This window comes from Centruroides sculpturatus, unplaced genomic scaffold (assembly GCF_000671375.1).
Source record: "Centruroides sculpturatus isolate CEXI.00-Female unplaced genomic scaffold, Cexi_2.0 scaffold443, whole genome shotgun sequence".
Taxonomy (NCBI): domain Eukaryota; kingdom Metazoa; phylum Arthropoda; class Arachnida; order Scorpiones; family Buthidae; genus Centruroides; species Centruroides sculpturatus.
Window position 1 is genome coordinate 498,730 of NW_019384892.1, and position 16,132 is coordinate 514,861.

At 29.4% G+C, this 16,132-nt stretch overlaps 1 protein-coding gene across 4 annotated transcripts in view; it reads left to right on the plus strand.

The window, feature by feature from the left end:
• LOC111631293 (polynucleotide 5'-hydroxyl-kinase NOL9-like) overlaps nt 1-16,132 on the plus strand; it is a 45,957-nt gene that overhangs the window by 23,605 nt on the left and 6,220 nt on the right. For all 4 annotated transcript variants that reach the window (XM_023375511.1, XM_023375510.1, XM_023375513.1 and 1 more), the window contains exons 8-12: nt 4,891-5,024; nt 10,576-10,786; nt 11,834-11,941; nt 15,818-15,932; nt 16,007-16,073. In XM_023375511.1, the coding sequence (XP_023231279.1) occupies nt 4,891-5,024; nt 10,576-10,786; nt 11,834-11,941; nt 15,818-15,932; nt 16,007-16,073 (635 nt within the window). The remainder of the gene's footprint in view (nt 1-4,890; nt 5,025-10,575; nt 10,787-11,833; nt 11,942-15,817; nt 15,933-16,006; nt 16,074-16,132) is intronic.

Sequence of the window (16,132 nt, forward strand, 5' to 3'; positions counted from 1 at the left end):
ATGAGAAGACCCTAAAGCATTTTACTGCTGGCCAACTTATTAAGTGGGCTCCTACCTCCTTCCTATTTGGTCATCTCTTCCTCCGTTATGGCAAAGACCCATATATCGTCTGTCCTAGGCCACATTTCTCAAAATGAGTATAGTTTCTACAAGTTGGATGCTGTTGCGCTTTATCCCTCAGTACCACAGTTTGATGCTGTTATGCTGGCTAATGTGCTGCTAATCAAAAAGGGCTTTACAGCGCAAGAGGTTTTAGAGTTATACGAAGCTCTACTCTTTATTTCCGAAAATAATTATTTCCAATTCAAGGGCAAAGTGTATCTACAGAAGCAGGGAGTCCCCATGGGCTCACAGCTTTCAGCGATCTTGGCAGAGTTGGTCATGAGGAATATTGAGTTTAAGATTTTCGATTTTTTCCCGCACGATAGCGTATCCACTTTTATATCTTAGGTACGTTGATGATGTGCTAATAGCCTGGCAGGACACCCATGAGGATTTCCTTTTCTTCAAAGATTGTCTCATGACCACTTATCCCGCAATTAATTTTACCTGGGAAAAAGACAAAGAAAATGAGATTGTATTCTTGGATCTAAAAATTGTTAAATCCTGGGATACCATAATGTATTCCGTATTCAACAAGTTCAGCGGTGTACCTCCCTGATCCCCGCTACATCATACCAGCCACAACATTACATCAATGCAGCAATCACACCTTTAATTAGAAGGGCCTTTCTTTTATCTTCCAGTCAAGCTTCTATTGATACTGAACTTAATATCATTCGCTGTGCAGTAAATGAGGCGGGCTACAATAATGCCAAATTTATCTACATCTTAAATAAAGTAAAAAGATCGCTTTTTCCTGCTACTACACTGCATCTCCTGAAAGAATCCACAATAGTCCTTCCATTTTGATACCATTTTGTGGTCATGTCACTCTCCGTATTTTTAGGCGACATGTGTTTTTTCTGCCAGTTTCCCCACGACCAAATCTTAGGAGATTGCTGTCCAATGACAGGGATCTTATCTCCATTCTTGAAAGATCGGGGGTTTATTCTATCCCATTAGAAAATATGTCAGGTGGTTGCACCCATTATATTGGTGCGACAACTAGAATGTTGTCTTATTGTATTTCAGAGCATCAATATTCTATCAGGGAAGGCAAGAACGAAACTGAACTCGCTAGAATGGTGTTACAACACCAACATACCCCGTTGTGGGATGAGGTGGCCATAGTAAGACATTGCAATAACAGAAATATTGTGTATGTTTGGGAGGCCCTCCTTACCAACATATTAAATCCCTGCAACACCTCCACATTTGATTTGCCCCCTTTGTGGATCAATTTGTATAACTATCTAAAATAATGTATCTAGCTCCACAATTTGGAGGCGCATAGCACATGCGCATTATAACTGCGTGTGTTTTTATTTAAAAATTGTCTTATGTTCTACTGTTGCTTCCATTACAAAACGTTAATAAGCTTGGAACGGTCAGTTATTTGTAATCAAAAAAGGAATTTAATCGTTTTTTAATGACCTGATGAAGACGAAAATAATTATCGTTGAAAGCACTTGTCGGTCTAGCGACATTTATTTGTAATTTAATGCCTGTATGATAAAAGTTTCTCCTATTAAATGGTCGGCATGCTGTCCACTTCTTGATTATAGCATTTTAATGCATCTGTCTAGAGAGAAAATTTTGATTGAATTGTAAGCTTAGCATTTTAATGACAAATAAAAATACTGAAATAATTCTTATATAAATATATAAAGATATCAATAGTATAATGTTTAATGTTATCCTCATTATTATGACTAACAAGATTACTTTCACATGTGTTAGTAATCTTGTTTAATTAAAACACCAAGTGAAGAATGGCTATTTTCACCCCTTTTGAGCTGTCCAATTTTTTAGAATTTTTAATTAAGCATAAAAAGTACTTAAAACTGAAAAAAAACGAAATGCGTTAATTTTGAAGAAAAAGCTTCAAAATTTAACTTCCTTTGATTCGCCTTTCTGCGAAATTTGACACCGATGAGTCATTGTTTACACAGCTGGATGACCTTGAGAACAGCTGGAGTCATATTTCCCGGGGCATTCTCAGATGTCTCAGGAGGAGAAGAGTTTAAAGTAGGGTGAATACTAGCTAGACCTATATTTTTAAAAAATTAAAATTTTTATTGCAATTTCCGACCCCCCCAACTTAATTAAACTTATATATAATAAAATCGATTAATTAAAAAAATTAAAAAACTATTGGAGGTTGTTTTTGATATCAGAAACTAGCTTTAAATAACTTTACCAAAGTCAAATCCGTGCACTACAACTTTAGAACGATTAATTAAATTTGATAAAAAAAAAAGTCCCATTAAAAAACAATTAAAAAGCAATAAAGCGTGAATCGTGCGTTATTAAAGGTAAATTAAAACTGCGATAAAATTTTTTCGCGCGGGAAAAAATTTTTAAAAAACATTCCAAAAATTGAAAAAAAAAAAAAAATTATTTCTCGCAGGGTCCTCACGTCCAGATTTTTGTAACACTATGGCACTTGCTCGAGTCAGACTCGAGCATGGGTAGGAAGGAACGTCAAGTGTTTAAATAGTAGCACGGTCTTGTGTTTCAGAGTCATATAATAAATCTCTTTTTGTAAACATAAATATATATTTAAATTTAAGAAATTCTGTGTTCATGTTCATTATTGTGTTATGAAACTATTAGAAATTATTGAATTAATATATGTAAAAATAAATATTGCAGTTATGCTTATCTCATTCTGAAAGAAATCAATTGCAGGAAATCAATAAGTGCAAATAAATATTGTTGAAGAATTAATGATTCCTTCCAACAAATTTTTAATTAAATGTATAAGTTTTAATAGTTTCTTCTCTGTTTATTTGTATACAATTAGATATAGTGTAACATACAAATAACACCTTATCCTTGCTAATAAAATATTTATTTTATGAAACAAACATTTTAAGCCTGATTTACAGACCATCATCAGGTTGTGAACGAAATTAGAACTAAAGCATTCCAAAATAGAATATAAATTCAAAAAATTAAATAACTAAAGGAATAACATAAAATAAAATAAATTAAAACAAATAACAAAAATTAATCATGTGAAAAATATAAAATAAGAATATAAGATTGTTTACTAACAATATCTCTAATAAAATTAAATTACGAATTTAATTAGTTGGATTTTAGTTAAATTAGTAATTTAATTTTATTAGAGATATTGTTAGTAAACAATCTTATATTGTTATTTTATATTTTTCACATGATTAATTTTTGTTATTTGTTTTAATTTATTTTATTTTATGTTATTCCTTTAGTTATTTAATTTTTTGAATTTATATTCTATTTTAGAATGCTTTAGTTCTAATTTCGTTCACAACCTGATGATGACCTGTAAATCAGGTTGAAAATGTTTGTTTTATAAAATAAATATTTTCTCGGCAAGGATAAGGTGTTATTTGTATGTTATGTTTTGTGGTTTGCTGAGTACTTTCTAATATAGATATAGTGTAAATGTAAATTTTTTCTCTTCATCTGTTTTATAATATAGATGGTTCTATGAAAAAAGCCTACATGAAAATTGCACAATGAAAAACCCCACTTACATATACACACAGGAGAAAATGTGCACATATCACCTGTTATATAGTTTCCTTTAAAAACATACAATTTATTTATGTCAATAAGCTTTGAACTTCTGTTTTATCACGTTACAATTTAAATTTTACTACTATAATAATGTGAATATGAGAATTTCTTTACATGGACAGTTTTTGGTGTGAGCAATTTTTCTTGTATTCATATACACAGGGGTCACTCTGAAAAATTTAAAATAATCATCAACCCTTTTGCCAGTTTTAAATTTATTTTGCAACTTCAAATTATTTATCACCACCAGTTTCACTTATTAATTAATGCAAGAGATGGTACCTTATCAGCTTGGATTCTGGAAAGCAAAAGTAACATGTTAAGCTGTCACTTAGAAATACAGATCATTTTTGAATAATTTTTTAATGAATAATTCTGAATAACACATTTCATCATGATGCTTAAACAGTATTTCACATGTTCTGTTGTGTGAAAATTTTTATGCTTTAATCTACTGAAAAAAGATCAAAGTGATAAAAATCTCACCTCAAAAAATTCCCAGATTTTCTGTTAGCTGATAAAAAAAAATCTCCAATCTGGAAACACTGGGTGACATTGCATGAAAACTGCTTTCAGTTCTCTACATCACATCCTATTTTGTTGTCCGAACTTGCTGCATGACATAATGACATTGCTTAGTGTGTGATGCACAAGATTCCCATTGCACAGGAGCTTGACATTCTGTTCTTTTTCCTGAAGTGTGCTTTGTCATTCAATTTTATACTGAATGTAGAAATAAGCAGACTAGGATTTTATTGTTGCTTTAAAAAATGTTTAGCCAGGTGACAGTTTTGGTGCTATGCAGTGCAACTCATATATGACAGTGGGGATTTTTTTGTGCACAGTTCTCATGTGGAGTTTTCTCTAGTTACCAATATGGATATTGTTGAACTAAATTACTATTTTTCCTACATTAATAATAATAGAGTTAGTAGTTAAATATTGTCTCACTGATATAGACCCAATAACAGTAGCTCATTGTTAGCAAACATTGTGAAGGGACTGTAGTTATTTACATGTCTTCAGTAACAAATTTTTTATTCTTTCTTTAAATATTTTATTATGTACAACTACATAATTTTATCATGTCTTTTAATACTCTCTTATTCTATTCACAATCATTTATTATTAAGATATATCAAAATATTTAAATTTATCTGTTTTGTATCATATTAAGTTTTACTGTCAATTTAATAATAGTTGTTGTTGTTATTTTTGTAGAATGCATTTTATAGGTGGTGTCACTGTTAATATTCCTGATGATTATATAAGTGCACTTTCTAATTTTTATAAAAACTATGAAGAAATGTTTTCTGAATACCCATTATTTATCAATACCATGGGTTGGACCAAAGGTAAGAAATTAAAGAAAATGTTTCAATACATAATTAAAATGTTTATGTATAATATAAATATGGTTTTAAATTTTTAATAATTTTTTATCAACACTATTGTTATAAAGAACATAAACTTTCTTATGCAAGAATGGATTTTAATATTTAATATGAATGACATACTTGAGGGTTAATAAATTATTCTAATTTATGCTGTATGTAATCAAAATTTTTTAATTTTGTTTTTTTTTATTTTATATAATAATTTACCTTTTCACATTTGCATGTTCATCAAAAATTTTAAGTTTTTAGTGTAAGATTGATAATAAATATTGCACCATTTTTAGATTTTCTTTAAAGAAATTTCATTTAGATACAAGTAACATAAATTCTTCATCTCAGAGCATTAACTGCTCTGAGATTCCATTTTTTCGACATGAAGATGACCTATTAACTAGGCTGAAAACGTTTGTTTTTTCAAATTATATTTATTTCTCGGCAAAAAAGGTGTTTTGTTTCTTATTCTTAGCATTAACTGAATACATTTTTTAATAAGAAAATATACATTAAATCAGTGTTTTGCAACCTTTTTCTACTTGCAGCATACCCATGACTCAACACAGCACACCAAAGTGTTATTCCCCTCAAAAACGTATGATATGATACTATTAATAGAATTACATAATGCCACTAACCTATTATTAGACATCTACATCTAAATTTGCTCACAGACATCTACATCTGTGAGCAAATTTATTTTACATATAATTTCTTAGAATACATAAAAATGCATGGTTTGTAATAAAGAATAAACAAACATCTTCTTATTTCATCAGTGCTGCGGCAGAGAATGAAATACAAGCTTAAGAAACACAACTGTGATAAAAATATATAAATAAAACTTGAAATTAACAGAATATGTAAAAGTTCACGTCGCATCTTTCATTATGTGACAGCACACCGGTTGCGGAACACTGCATTAAATTCATGAGACCTAATTGGCTATAAAGATGGCTACACAGTTGAGAGTATAGTCATCAGCTAGTCAGTCTGAAGGACCTAGGTTAGAGTCTTAGTCAGATTTTCAGAAGTTTTCTTGGTTGACTTGACCTGGATATGTTGGATTCCATCCTTTATCATGTAGCTATCCTATATTATCTTGACCAAATTTGTACTGGGCATGAATAAAAATCATTCTTACAAAAGAGGTTAGGAAACCTAGAAATTCATAAAAATCTGCAACATTGGGTACATTTGTAAAGTCGAACAAGTTAAACGAGAATGGCTTCATTGTTATTATTATTTCATTAGACTTTTCGACCAATTCATTTATAAGTAAATAGCTGTTTCTAAAATCAAAGATATGATGTTGCTAGTGCAGCCTTATCCGAAATATTTTTCTTAGATTGCTTTGGGTGGACAGTATTTCTATCATTTCACATTTTAATTCACAGTTTAAATACTCAAGTAGATTTAGATACATCAATATCGTCAGGTGCCATTTTCTTAACGAAGTGACTTAACTCTTTCCTTCGCGAATTTCATTAGAGTTTCATTTGAAATGTCATCACCACAGAGCATGCACACTGAGCGAGACTACTATTTTTGGAATGACTCGTTACTAATGCATTTAACTAATTCAACTTTACGAACGTGCTCATTGTGTGTGTGTAGCTCATATGTAACACAAAATTATTTTTTGTTTGTGCCATATAATTATTTGATGTGGTGAAAATGCCTTTCTTGTCCTTTAAAAAAATTCCAGTTTCTTGTTTTTGCAGAACAACTGCCAATCAGTGAGAGATATCAAAAAAGATTTTAAAAAGTTACATTTTTTTTGTCTATAAAGCTGTAGATAAGTATCAAAAATATGAATTTTTGAGTTACCCTGTTACCATCCTTAAATTATTCATTCATTCAAAATAGGTACAAATTGTCTTCCTGAAATAAGTGATGATTGTAAATCATATAAATTATGATTTAAATATTGTTACATCAATATATATTGATGGTCAGGAATCAAATTTGTCTGCATGGTGTAGATCAGAATGTTTAAGAAGGTTATCTGTGCATCAATGTGATTATGTCATTTAATGTTAAAACAGAATTTCATGCAATATCTCATTTATCATGCAATTTACAAATTAATTTAATAATATAAAACTTCAAGTAATGTATGTATGTTGCTGTGTGAAAAGAAGTTATGGAGAAGTATTTTTGAATAAGTTTACAAAGTACAAAAACTCAGTTTTAATGGTTGGTGGAGGTAACTCAAAAACATGAATTTTTTTATACTATCTATATACAGCTTTGTAGATATAAAAGAGAGATACAATTTTTTTGTTTAAGCTTTTTTCAATATCTCTGATTGGCAGTTGTTCTGAAAAAACAAGAAATTGGCTTTTTTTTAAGGGATGATTTTATCCCCTTAAACCACAATATGGCAGGAACAAAAAATAATGTGTGTGCAAGACTAGTTCTTTCATAACATAAATATTTCAGATTTTTCTTAATTTTTAGGCTTCTTAACCTCCCTTGTTAGTACTCAGAGTTAAGAAAAAAAAAAAACAAAAGTTAAAAACAAAATATTTTATTAGAGTTAACCCTCTATTACAAATCTCGTAGGTACAGTACAGCATAGAATGCTGATAAAGCATGATAATGTGAAAAATGTATCTGTAATTTCTATATACAATTCAGTCTCTACGCGTGACATTACAATGAGATCTCGCACCACCTCAGAATCTTCTTAGGGCAGCCTCTGGTTCGTCCCNTGTTATTGTTAATTGTTTACAATTACAAATATATGTTTAATTACAGAAGTTTACTGACTACTATTTACAAATTAACAATCTGAAATTGTCCAATAATAATTCAGCCTGCTAATATTCCATGAATTGGAATTTGTTTGGACTTGTAATACATTAAATATCCTGGGCATATTCATTAACATTTTTTCAGATTTTTCAATCCATTGATTGATTAACATAGTTTAAACATGCACTATAGCATTCTTAAACTGAGTAAACAGCATATGTAAACAGATCAGAAGCATACAGCAGTGTTCACTGATGTGAAATGTATAGCAGTGTTTACAATGTTCAAATCACACATAATTTATCTAATTTGGGAAAGTACAATATCCAGTGCTATTCTAGTCTCATAAGTGTCAGATTAATGAACCTTCTACTATATTTAAAATCAATTTCAAAATTTATAATAGTTTGACTAGTGTTATAAACAAATATAATTTGTTCATGTTTTATAAGAAATTTAGATAATTGTCATTTACTATATATATATATATATATATATATATAAATGAGGATGTTTGTTTGTTTGTTATGCACGCCTAGGCCATTCAATCAATTGCTATGAAACTTGGCATTTACATTAACATACTTCCAACTTGANTTGAAGATGTACAAATAAAACTATGCTGTTGATCACATGTGATATACTGAAATAAGCAGCAGTGCACATGCAGAACTACAATAACTGCAAATGACATGGCAATATTGAATAACAAGAGGTTAGATAATCTGGACTCCACTATATATAACTTTAAATAATAATCTAATTAATTATAATTTCAAAATAAAGGTATAATTTCAAAATATATATATTATATTTACTGAATTACTGCAACAATGATACAGCATGAAATTGATGTGCCATTATGCCATTACTGCAACAGATAGAACATAGCACTTGCTGTATGGAGTGTAGTAGTGTTTTGCTCCTCTACATCATACTTTACCTGTTAGCAATAGAGTCATGCTGGTTATGTATCTAACTTTGTTCGGGAGAAAATTTTTGAATTGAAATAACATGACTTGTGGTCCAAATTGGAAGTTCATATATAGTTAATCTGGTCCTCTGAGTCTTGACTTTCATCTGTCTAACTTTGTTCTTGAGATTAAAGAAGGACAGAGACAGACAGATGACAGTGGAAATTTATAGGTCTACAATTTTTTCAAATTGCACCCCAATAAGTACCTTCCAGTAACCAAGTGGTCAGTTATACTGGTGGTCAGTCGTGGGTTCATGCATGGCCAATGGACTGGCTTCATGAGTTTTCTTCATATGTAAAAGTCTTTCTGGGATGCATTCTCGTTGGCAGATCGCTCATGTGTCATGTTGCTATAAACAATTCCAATAAACCAAACCAATTCTAATAATTTTTCTATAAATGTGATATTTACAAGGATATACTTAACTACCAGGAAATCTGGACACCCTGTCTTCTCCCCTGATTTCATCTCCCCTTATTAACTCATACTGCCTAAAGATACTCTAATGTTTAGCCAAATTAATATTTGCATTAAATATAAACATGCAAAGATTTTAAGGCACAAAGTAGAGCTCAAAGTCTTTTTCTGTGCCAATGTTTATTTTTCCAATTTATTATTATGATGACATTCCTTCATTAAAAATTTCTTGTAGTTGTAGTCTGTATAGTTGTAGTTATATTTACATGTTGAGTCTTACTGTTAAATCTGCTTCCACTATTCTTATGCCACAACTTTCAAAAGTTTCTTTTACTTAGATGTTTTTTGCTGAGCTTTACTTTTTTTAACTTGGTTTCATCAGTTTTGTTTTTGTTTTTGTTTTCATGGGATCACATAAAAGCAATTATTCTCACATTTTTACAATATTTTTTTTTATTTAAACAAGTCTTATATGAAGTCTTTCAGATATTAAGGTTAGCAACTTTGATCATATCATGATCTATCCAATATGGATCACTTTTTAAGTATTAATAGTAGACTGGTATTAATTAGTAATTGTTGAGCATCCTCTCTTCAGCAGGAGGTCATCTACTACTTTTGGTCAAATTAACTTTGATCCACTTCCACAGAGTCTCTTCTTCCTATTGGACCCATCAGTGTGATGGCATTTGAATAGGAAAATTACATAATACAAGGTTACCAGTGAGCACAAAATATGTTTCAAGTGGTTTTTGAGGGTGCCGAGTTTAAAATATTTGGTCCATTTTTCACAAAATTTGATTCGTTGTCAGATTACCACTTGATATTTGACTGTGAATGGAACAGTTTGTTAGAGCTAACATTAGAAAAAATATATCTTAAAAAATTTAATATATCATATGTTTAATTACTGTCTACTTGATCGATGACATCGTGCCATTTCGTATCATCTGAGTACCATGATAAATATGACAAATTTATGTAAATACAAACATTATCTTATGAAAGAATTTATCATACCGAGTGACCAATGTAACACATTTAAAAAATTTTCTTCTTCTACTGTACACAATTTAAGGAATTTTTAAGATAACTGTTGTAGTTATATAAATCAAATACTATAATATAATATAATAGAAGGGTTAGAAGCACAAAATAATCTAATAATCTTAATATTTGTACTTATTTTTTGCCTGGGCAATGCCAGGCTTACCTGTTAGTTTTATATATTTTAAATAGTATTTAAAATTTTATTATTGCATTTAAATTGAGAATATTTTGAGATTTCATTATTGTATAAAATATCTTAAGAATTCATTTGTTGAGAAACTTTTTAATTCTAAAAATTTTACTTCTTTCAGATGTAGGAATAGCTCTTCTTATTGATATTATCCATATTACTCAGCCAACACACATAATTCAGTTATATCTTGAAAACAAAGAATTAAACTATCCTACATTAACTGCAGATTATGTATTTAAAACAGATGGATGGAAATATACAAAGTCAGTGAAGTCGTCATTAAATTATTTATTAATAGAAATACCATCACCATCAAGTGCAAAACAAAAGTTAGTATATAATAAGACTATACAAATATAATAATATAAATATTTTAACCCATTTGAGTCCAGATTATCTTCAATGAGATTAGGAAAAATATTGGATAATTCAGAACAATGGGAAGGGATGAAACAAATTGAAAATTTAACAAAAGCTCATTATAAATATAAATTAGTAATTATTGACTATTTTGGCAACAAGGTAGCCTAATAGGAAAGGTTGGGTCATTCTTGAGTTGTATTTCAGAACATGAAAGTGATTAAAAGGTGATTTTTTTTTCAACAGACTCTGTCTTCAATTTTAATTAGTAATTATTCAATTGAGTCATTTTATTTTTTTTTTTACTTGCTGTATTCCTCCAATATTAAAACTGTATTAAAGAGAGAATATAATAGGAAAAATAAAAGAGTCATAGTATCATGATGCCAATATGATTTACAATTGAAGATGTACAAATAAAACTATGCTGTTGATCACATGTGATATACTGAAATAAGCAGCAGTGCACATGCAGAACTACAATAACTGCAAATGACATGGCAATATTGAATAACAAGAGGTTAGATAATCTGGACTCCACTATATATAACTTTAAATAATAATCTAAATGTATTAATATATATTAATTCTTTTTCAGTAAATATGTATCTGATAGCTTTAAATTTTTTTTTCCTGTAAACATTCTTTAGTGATATTAAATATAATTTCTTACTGCTACTGATAAGAACCTATAAGAAAATATCTGGGAGTTTTAATCCCCCTTATATTTATGCTTTTATGGATTTTAGCAATAATTTATAAGAAAGTCTTATGAGTTATTACATTTTTGATATTTTTTAAATTTATTTGCCAAAATGTAATGTTTTTTAGAAACCATTGTATTAAATTTTTAATATATTTTCTTTTCCTATAAAATTTGTGAGATTTTGAAGATGTATACAATATTAAAAATAATGAGAGCTATGAAATTGCCATAATAGAATATTTATTTATGACGTAATATTTAGAATTTTTATTTTTATTTTTAAAATTTGCTTTTAAAAATCTGTTTTCAGTGTTATAGCACCAAAGTATAGATCATTAGCTATGCTGTCATATTTAGGCCAGTTACAGATGAACTTTACAATGAAAATTGAACCTATTAATTCATTCAGACCATATGTGTAAGTTAATTCATTCAGACTCGTAGTTATTTTAGTTAGTAGTTTAGTAACTGTTCAGTAAATAAATAAACTATTTATTATTTATATCGTAAGATTTATTGAAAGTAAGTATGACATAAATAGAAAAAAAATTGAAGATAATATTTTTAATGTTATGACAAGCATAAGTAGGGTTGTCAAAGAGCTTGTATGGAATTCCTTTTGCCTTTTTTTTAACATATGAAATATGTAAAATGTTTCTTTATAGTAATGATTTTATGTTTTGTTAGTAAATATAACATATATTTATAGGGGTAGGAACCAGTAAGGGTCTGAGAAAAAATTTACAGCTCCCCACCCTGAACATAGGAACAACTATAAAAATGTTTAAGTAACAATTTAAAAACTTGGCCAAGCTTTTAAATTTTTACTTAATTGTATTATAATGTGATTTTGGCAAAATTACCAGAGGATGTTGTTTCCAATTTGCATTTAATTGCAGGATGGACCCTCCAATAAAAGGTTATCTCCGTATGTGAAAATTATTTTGGACTGTCACTGGTGTGTTGAAACAATGGAAAAGGAAAACAAAAACAAAATTTTTTAAATATTGAAAATGTTTTAAAATATATATAGAAGGAAGGAAACTAAAATGTCTTCTAACATTCGTTCTGTCTAATTATCAGGAACAAACAGTCTTCACTGGCTTGTTGTCAGTGAACTTTTAACTGTTTTACATAATTGTGGAGAGTTGTAGCTTTCAATAAAAGGTCGTCTTTGCGAAATGAAGACTGTCTGTTCCTGATTCTTACCGGTCATGGTACGTTTTCTATCTACTTACAAAGGTTCATTGGTAAACAAACTTCTTTCTGTTCCATCTGTAATCAGCCTGATGGTGTCGATCATTATCTTTTCGAATGTATCTCATTGGAAGCTGAACGCCTGGCCTTAGAACTTACTGTTAAAAATTACAACTTAAACTGGCCATGTAAGCATGAAGAGCTGTTAATGAATAAAGAGATCTTCAAATCATTTTACAGATTAGTCAAACAGCATGCTATTATTGCACCAACTGCTACCAGAGAATAGCATACTACTGTTTCTTCTGAACTTCACACCATCCAGCCTGATAAATCTGATGGAATCAATGAAAATTTTGATAAACTGACTCCTGGTTATTTTTGTTCTTGCTTTAATCAATTACTCTATAAGTTACCATGAATCAATCTACACATGAAATACTTTTGACCTCGTCTGTTTCTTGTTCTGCAAGTGAATCTTTGTGTTCAATAAGTACTGCTGTACTCTAGGTGTCTTGGAGATCCTTATGGACAAGTTTACTCTGATGAGTATTTGTGGTTTCTCCCTGACAAATTAATTTCAAGAGAATATGGAGTTATTCCTGGTGGTTCTGTCCTGCAAGACTTGTTCTGCAAAACTTGTTCTACAAGTACTCAAGGTGTTTTGGAGGCCCTTATAGACAAGTTTACTCCAAGGAGTTTTGTGGTTCCTCCATAACGGACTTATTTTAAGAGAATATGGAGTTACTCCTGGTGTTTTGCTCTGCACATTTTTTCTCTGTATTATTCCATTGAATTCTCTCTTAGCTTTAATTTTAGTTATTAAGTTTATTTTTCTCATGTTAGTTATTAAGTTCTAAAAATACTCTGTTTGCAATACTTTCTACATCTGATAACTCTGTATACATTGCTATTCTGTAATAATATTTCATTGTTATTTTGTATTAATGTTATTAATGTTGATTAGTTTTTTGAAACCGTGTTTTCGTATTTATTTACTATTGAACACAAGACTATGTTATTATTAAAACACTTGGCATTTATCCACTTTATTCAGTTGATACGGGCATTTTGTTTCGGGCGTATAGCCCCTCATCAGTCAACGTTAAAAATGCAATGACACTCGTACAGCACAAGTTAATGAATAAAGTGGATAAACGCCAAGTGTTTTAATAATAACACAGTCTTGTGTTCAATAGTAAAAAAATGTTATTAATGTATTAATTGTTCTCTCTGTAATATTTTGTATTTAACTGACAGTTTTGTATACACTATTAATATGTATTATTTTAAAATGTATATAATTTTTCTTAGCTGTTCTCTTGCAGTGCTGAGTATATGCCTCGAGCACCTAATAAAAAAACGATTGATTGATTTGATTGATTGTCTGTTCCTGATGATTAGACAGGATGGATGTTAGAAGACGTTTTAGTGTCCTTCTATACATATTTTAAAATTGTGAAATATACTGTCTGTCATTTTAATTCAAATTAAAAATGTTAACTGTGATATTGTAAATTTCAGTTTTGACTATCTAAATTATGTATATTTTATTTTAAAAATTATTGTATATTTACTTATGATCACAATATACAATAATTTTTTACATTTTTATAAATCCAATCATCATAACTGCTTGCATTATATAGATAATTATCAATATTTTAAATATAGACTTCTTAATCACAATGTTTTTGATAGTTATTCCCAATAGCAAAAGACCTATCAGTTAAAATATACAGAATTATGTTCAAATTTTGATTAGATCCTCAAATCTTTATAGTGGATTTGACTGGAAATTGTCATGCTTATTTCTGATCATCTGGAATTCCCACTCTGATTAAACTCATAATTGGGCATGTAAAAAAGGTTTTCTTAATGCCTTCAAAACAAAGCTAAAAATAATTTTTTCTGGTATGCAAGAATGTGCATGTGCACTGATAAAAAATTTTCAATGTAAAAAACAAGTCTTTTGATATGTGGGAGAGTCAAAAAGTAAGTTGCAATTGGCAAGAACTTTTTGTTGATAAATGATATTTAAATGAAATCTGGTGGCAACATTGGTAATATTTCCAGCTACAAGGAGTAACAGATTTGTCAACTTAGCTGCATAGGTTTTCAGTCATAATAGGTGTTGTCATTTGGATGTAGTGCCCAAATTGGAAGTTCATGCAGAAACTCATTACTTACGAGCAAAAAGGTGTAACTCCACTGAAATTCAATGCCAGTTGAGGGAAGTGTATGGTGAGAATGCTTTTTCATGACAATGCCACACCTCATTCAGCAGGTATCACAAAGGCTCTACTGGAAAAATTCAAATGGACTGTATGAGAACATCCTCCCTCCAGTCCAGATCTTGCATCTTGTGATTTCTTTGTGTTCATCCCCAAGAAAAAAGAACCTTTCAAATTGTCAATACAACTCTGATGAAGATATCACACGTGTGACATGAGAATGGTTATTGCACATTGGGTGGGAATACTTCCAAAAAGGAATAGAAAATCTTGTGCCATGTTGCAATAAATGTTTAAATAAACTTGGTGCTTATGTTAAAGTAGCACTTGGATTGTTTATTCATACAAATAAAAATTTTTGACCCATATGTTTTATACTTTTATTTTTGGTATGAGTGCAACTTACTTTTTGACTCACCCTTGTATTTATGTAGAATACAGGTAAAAGGAATACATTACTTTTTATTTATCTACATATTTATGTGCCAATGAACTGCCACAAAACTAAGTTTATTGATAAGAAATAAAATAATTTGACTGTAGATATATGGTTAGACTGATCTTTTCTTCCAGACCATTCTAAAGTAAATTCATTTCTAATTAAATTTATCATTACAGTAAATGGCAACATATTTGCCAAGCTATAGCTAAATTAGTCTTTACAATTTGATAAATAATCCAGCAGTCTGGCATATCTGATAGAATCAGGTTGATGTTGTTAACAACATTTATGCAAAAAAAATTATTATTAAATTTTACTATAATTTATACAATCAATTTTTTTATTATTTAATATATAAATAAATCATAATAATAATATAAATGTATGTTTAGGTAAAATTTTAACTTTTATTCTTTAACAGTATATCTTGGTCAGCTATTTCACTCTATGTCTGTAATGATTATGCACCAAAAAATCATATTCTTTATGCTTTTAATGGTAGTTGGGTAGCTTTGTGTACAGTCATTGATCCAGAGGTAAATTTGAAATGTGCTATTTTTTATTTAGTTTATTTTAATCATTTTAGTAATTTTTTGTTTTTCAATTTTAGTTTTATGAAACTGAATTTTCATTTAAAATTTTGAAGCATGCTCATAACAATATATGCCATGGATTTGGTATGTCTATTTTATATATATTATATAAGATAATAAAATATATTGATATATTTTTATAT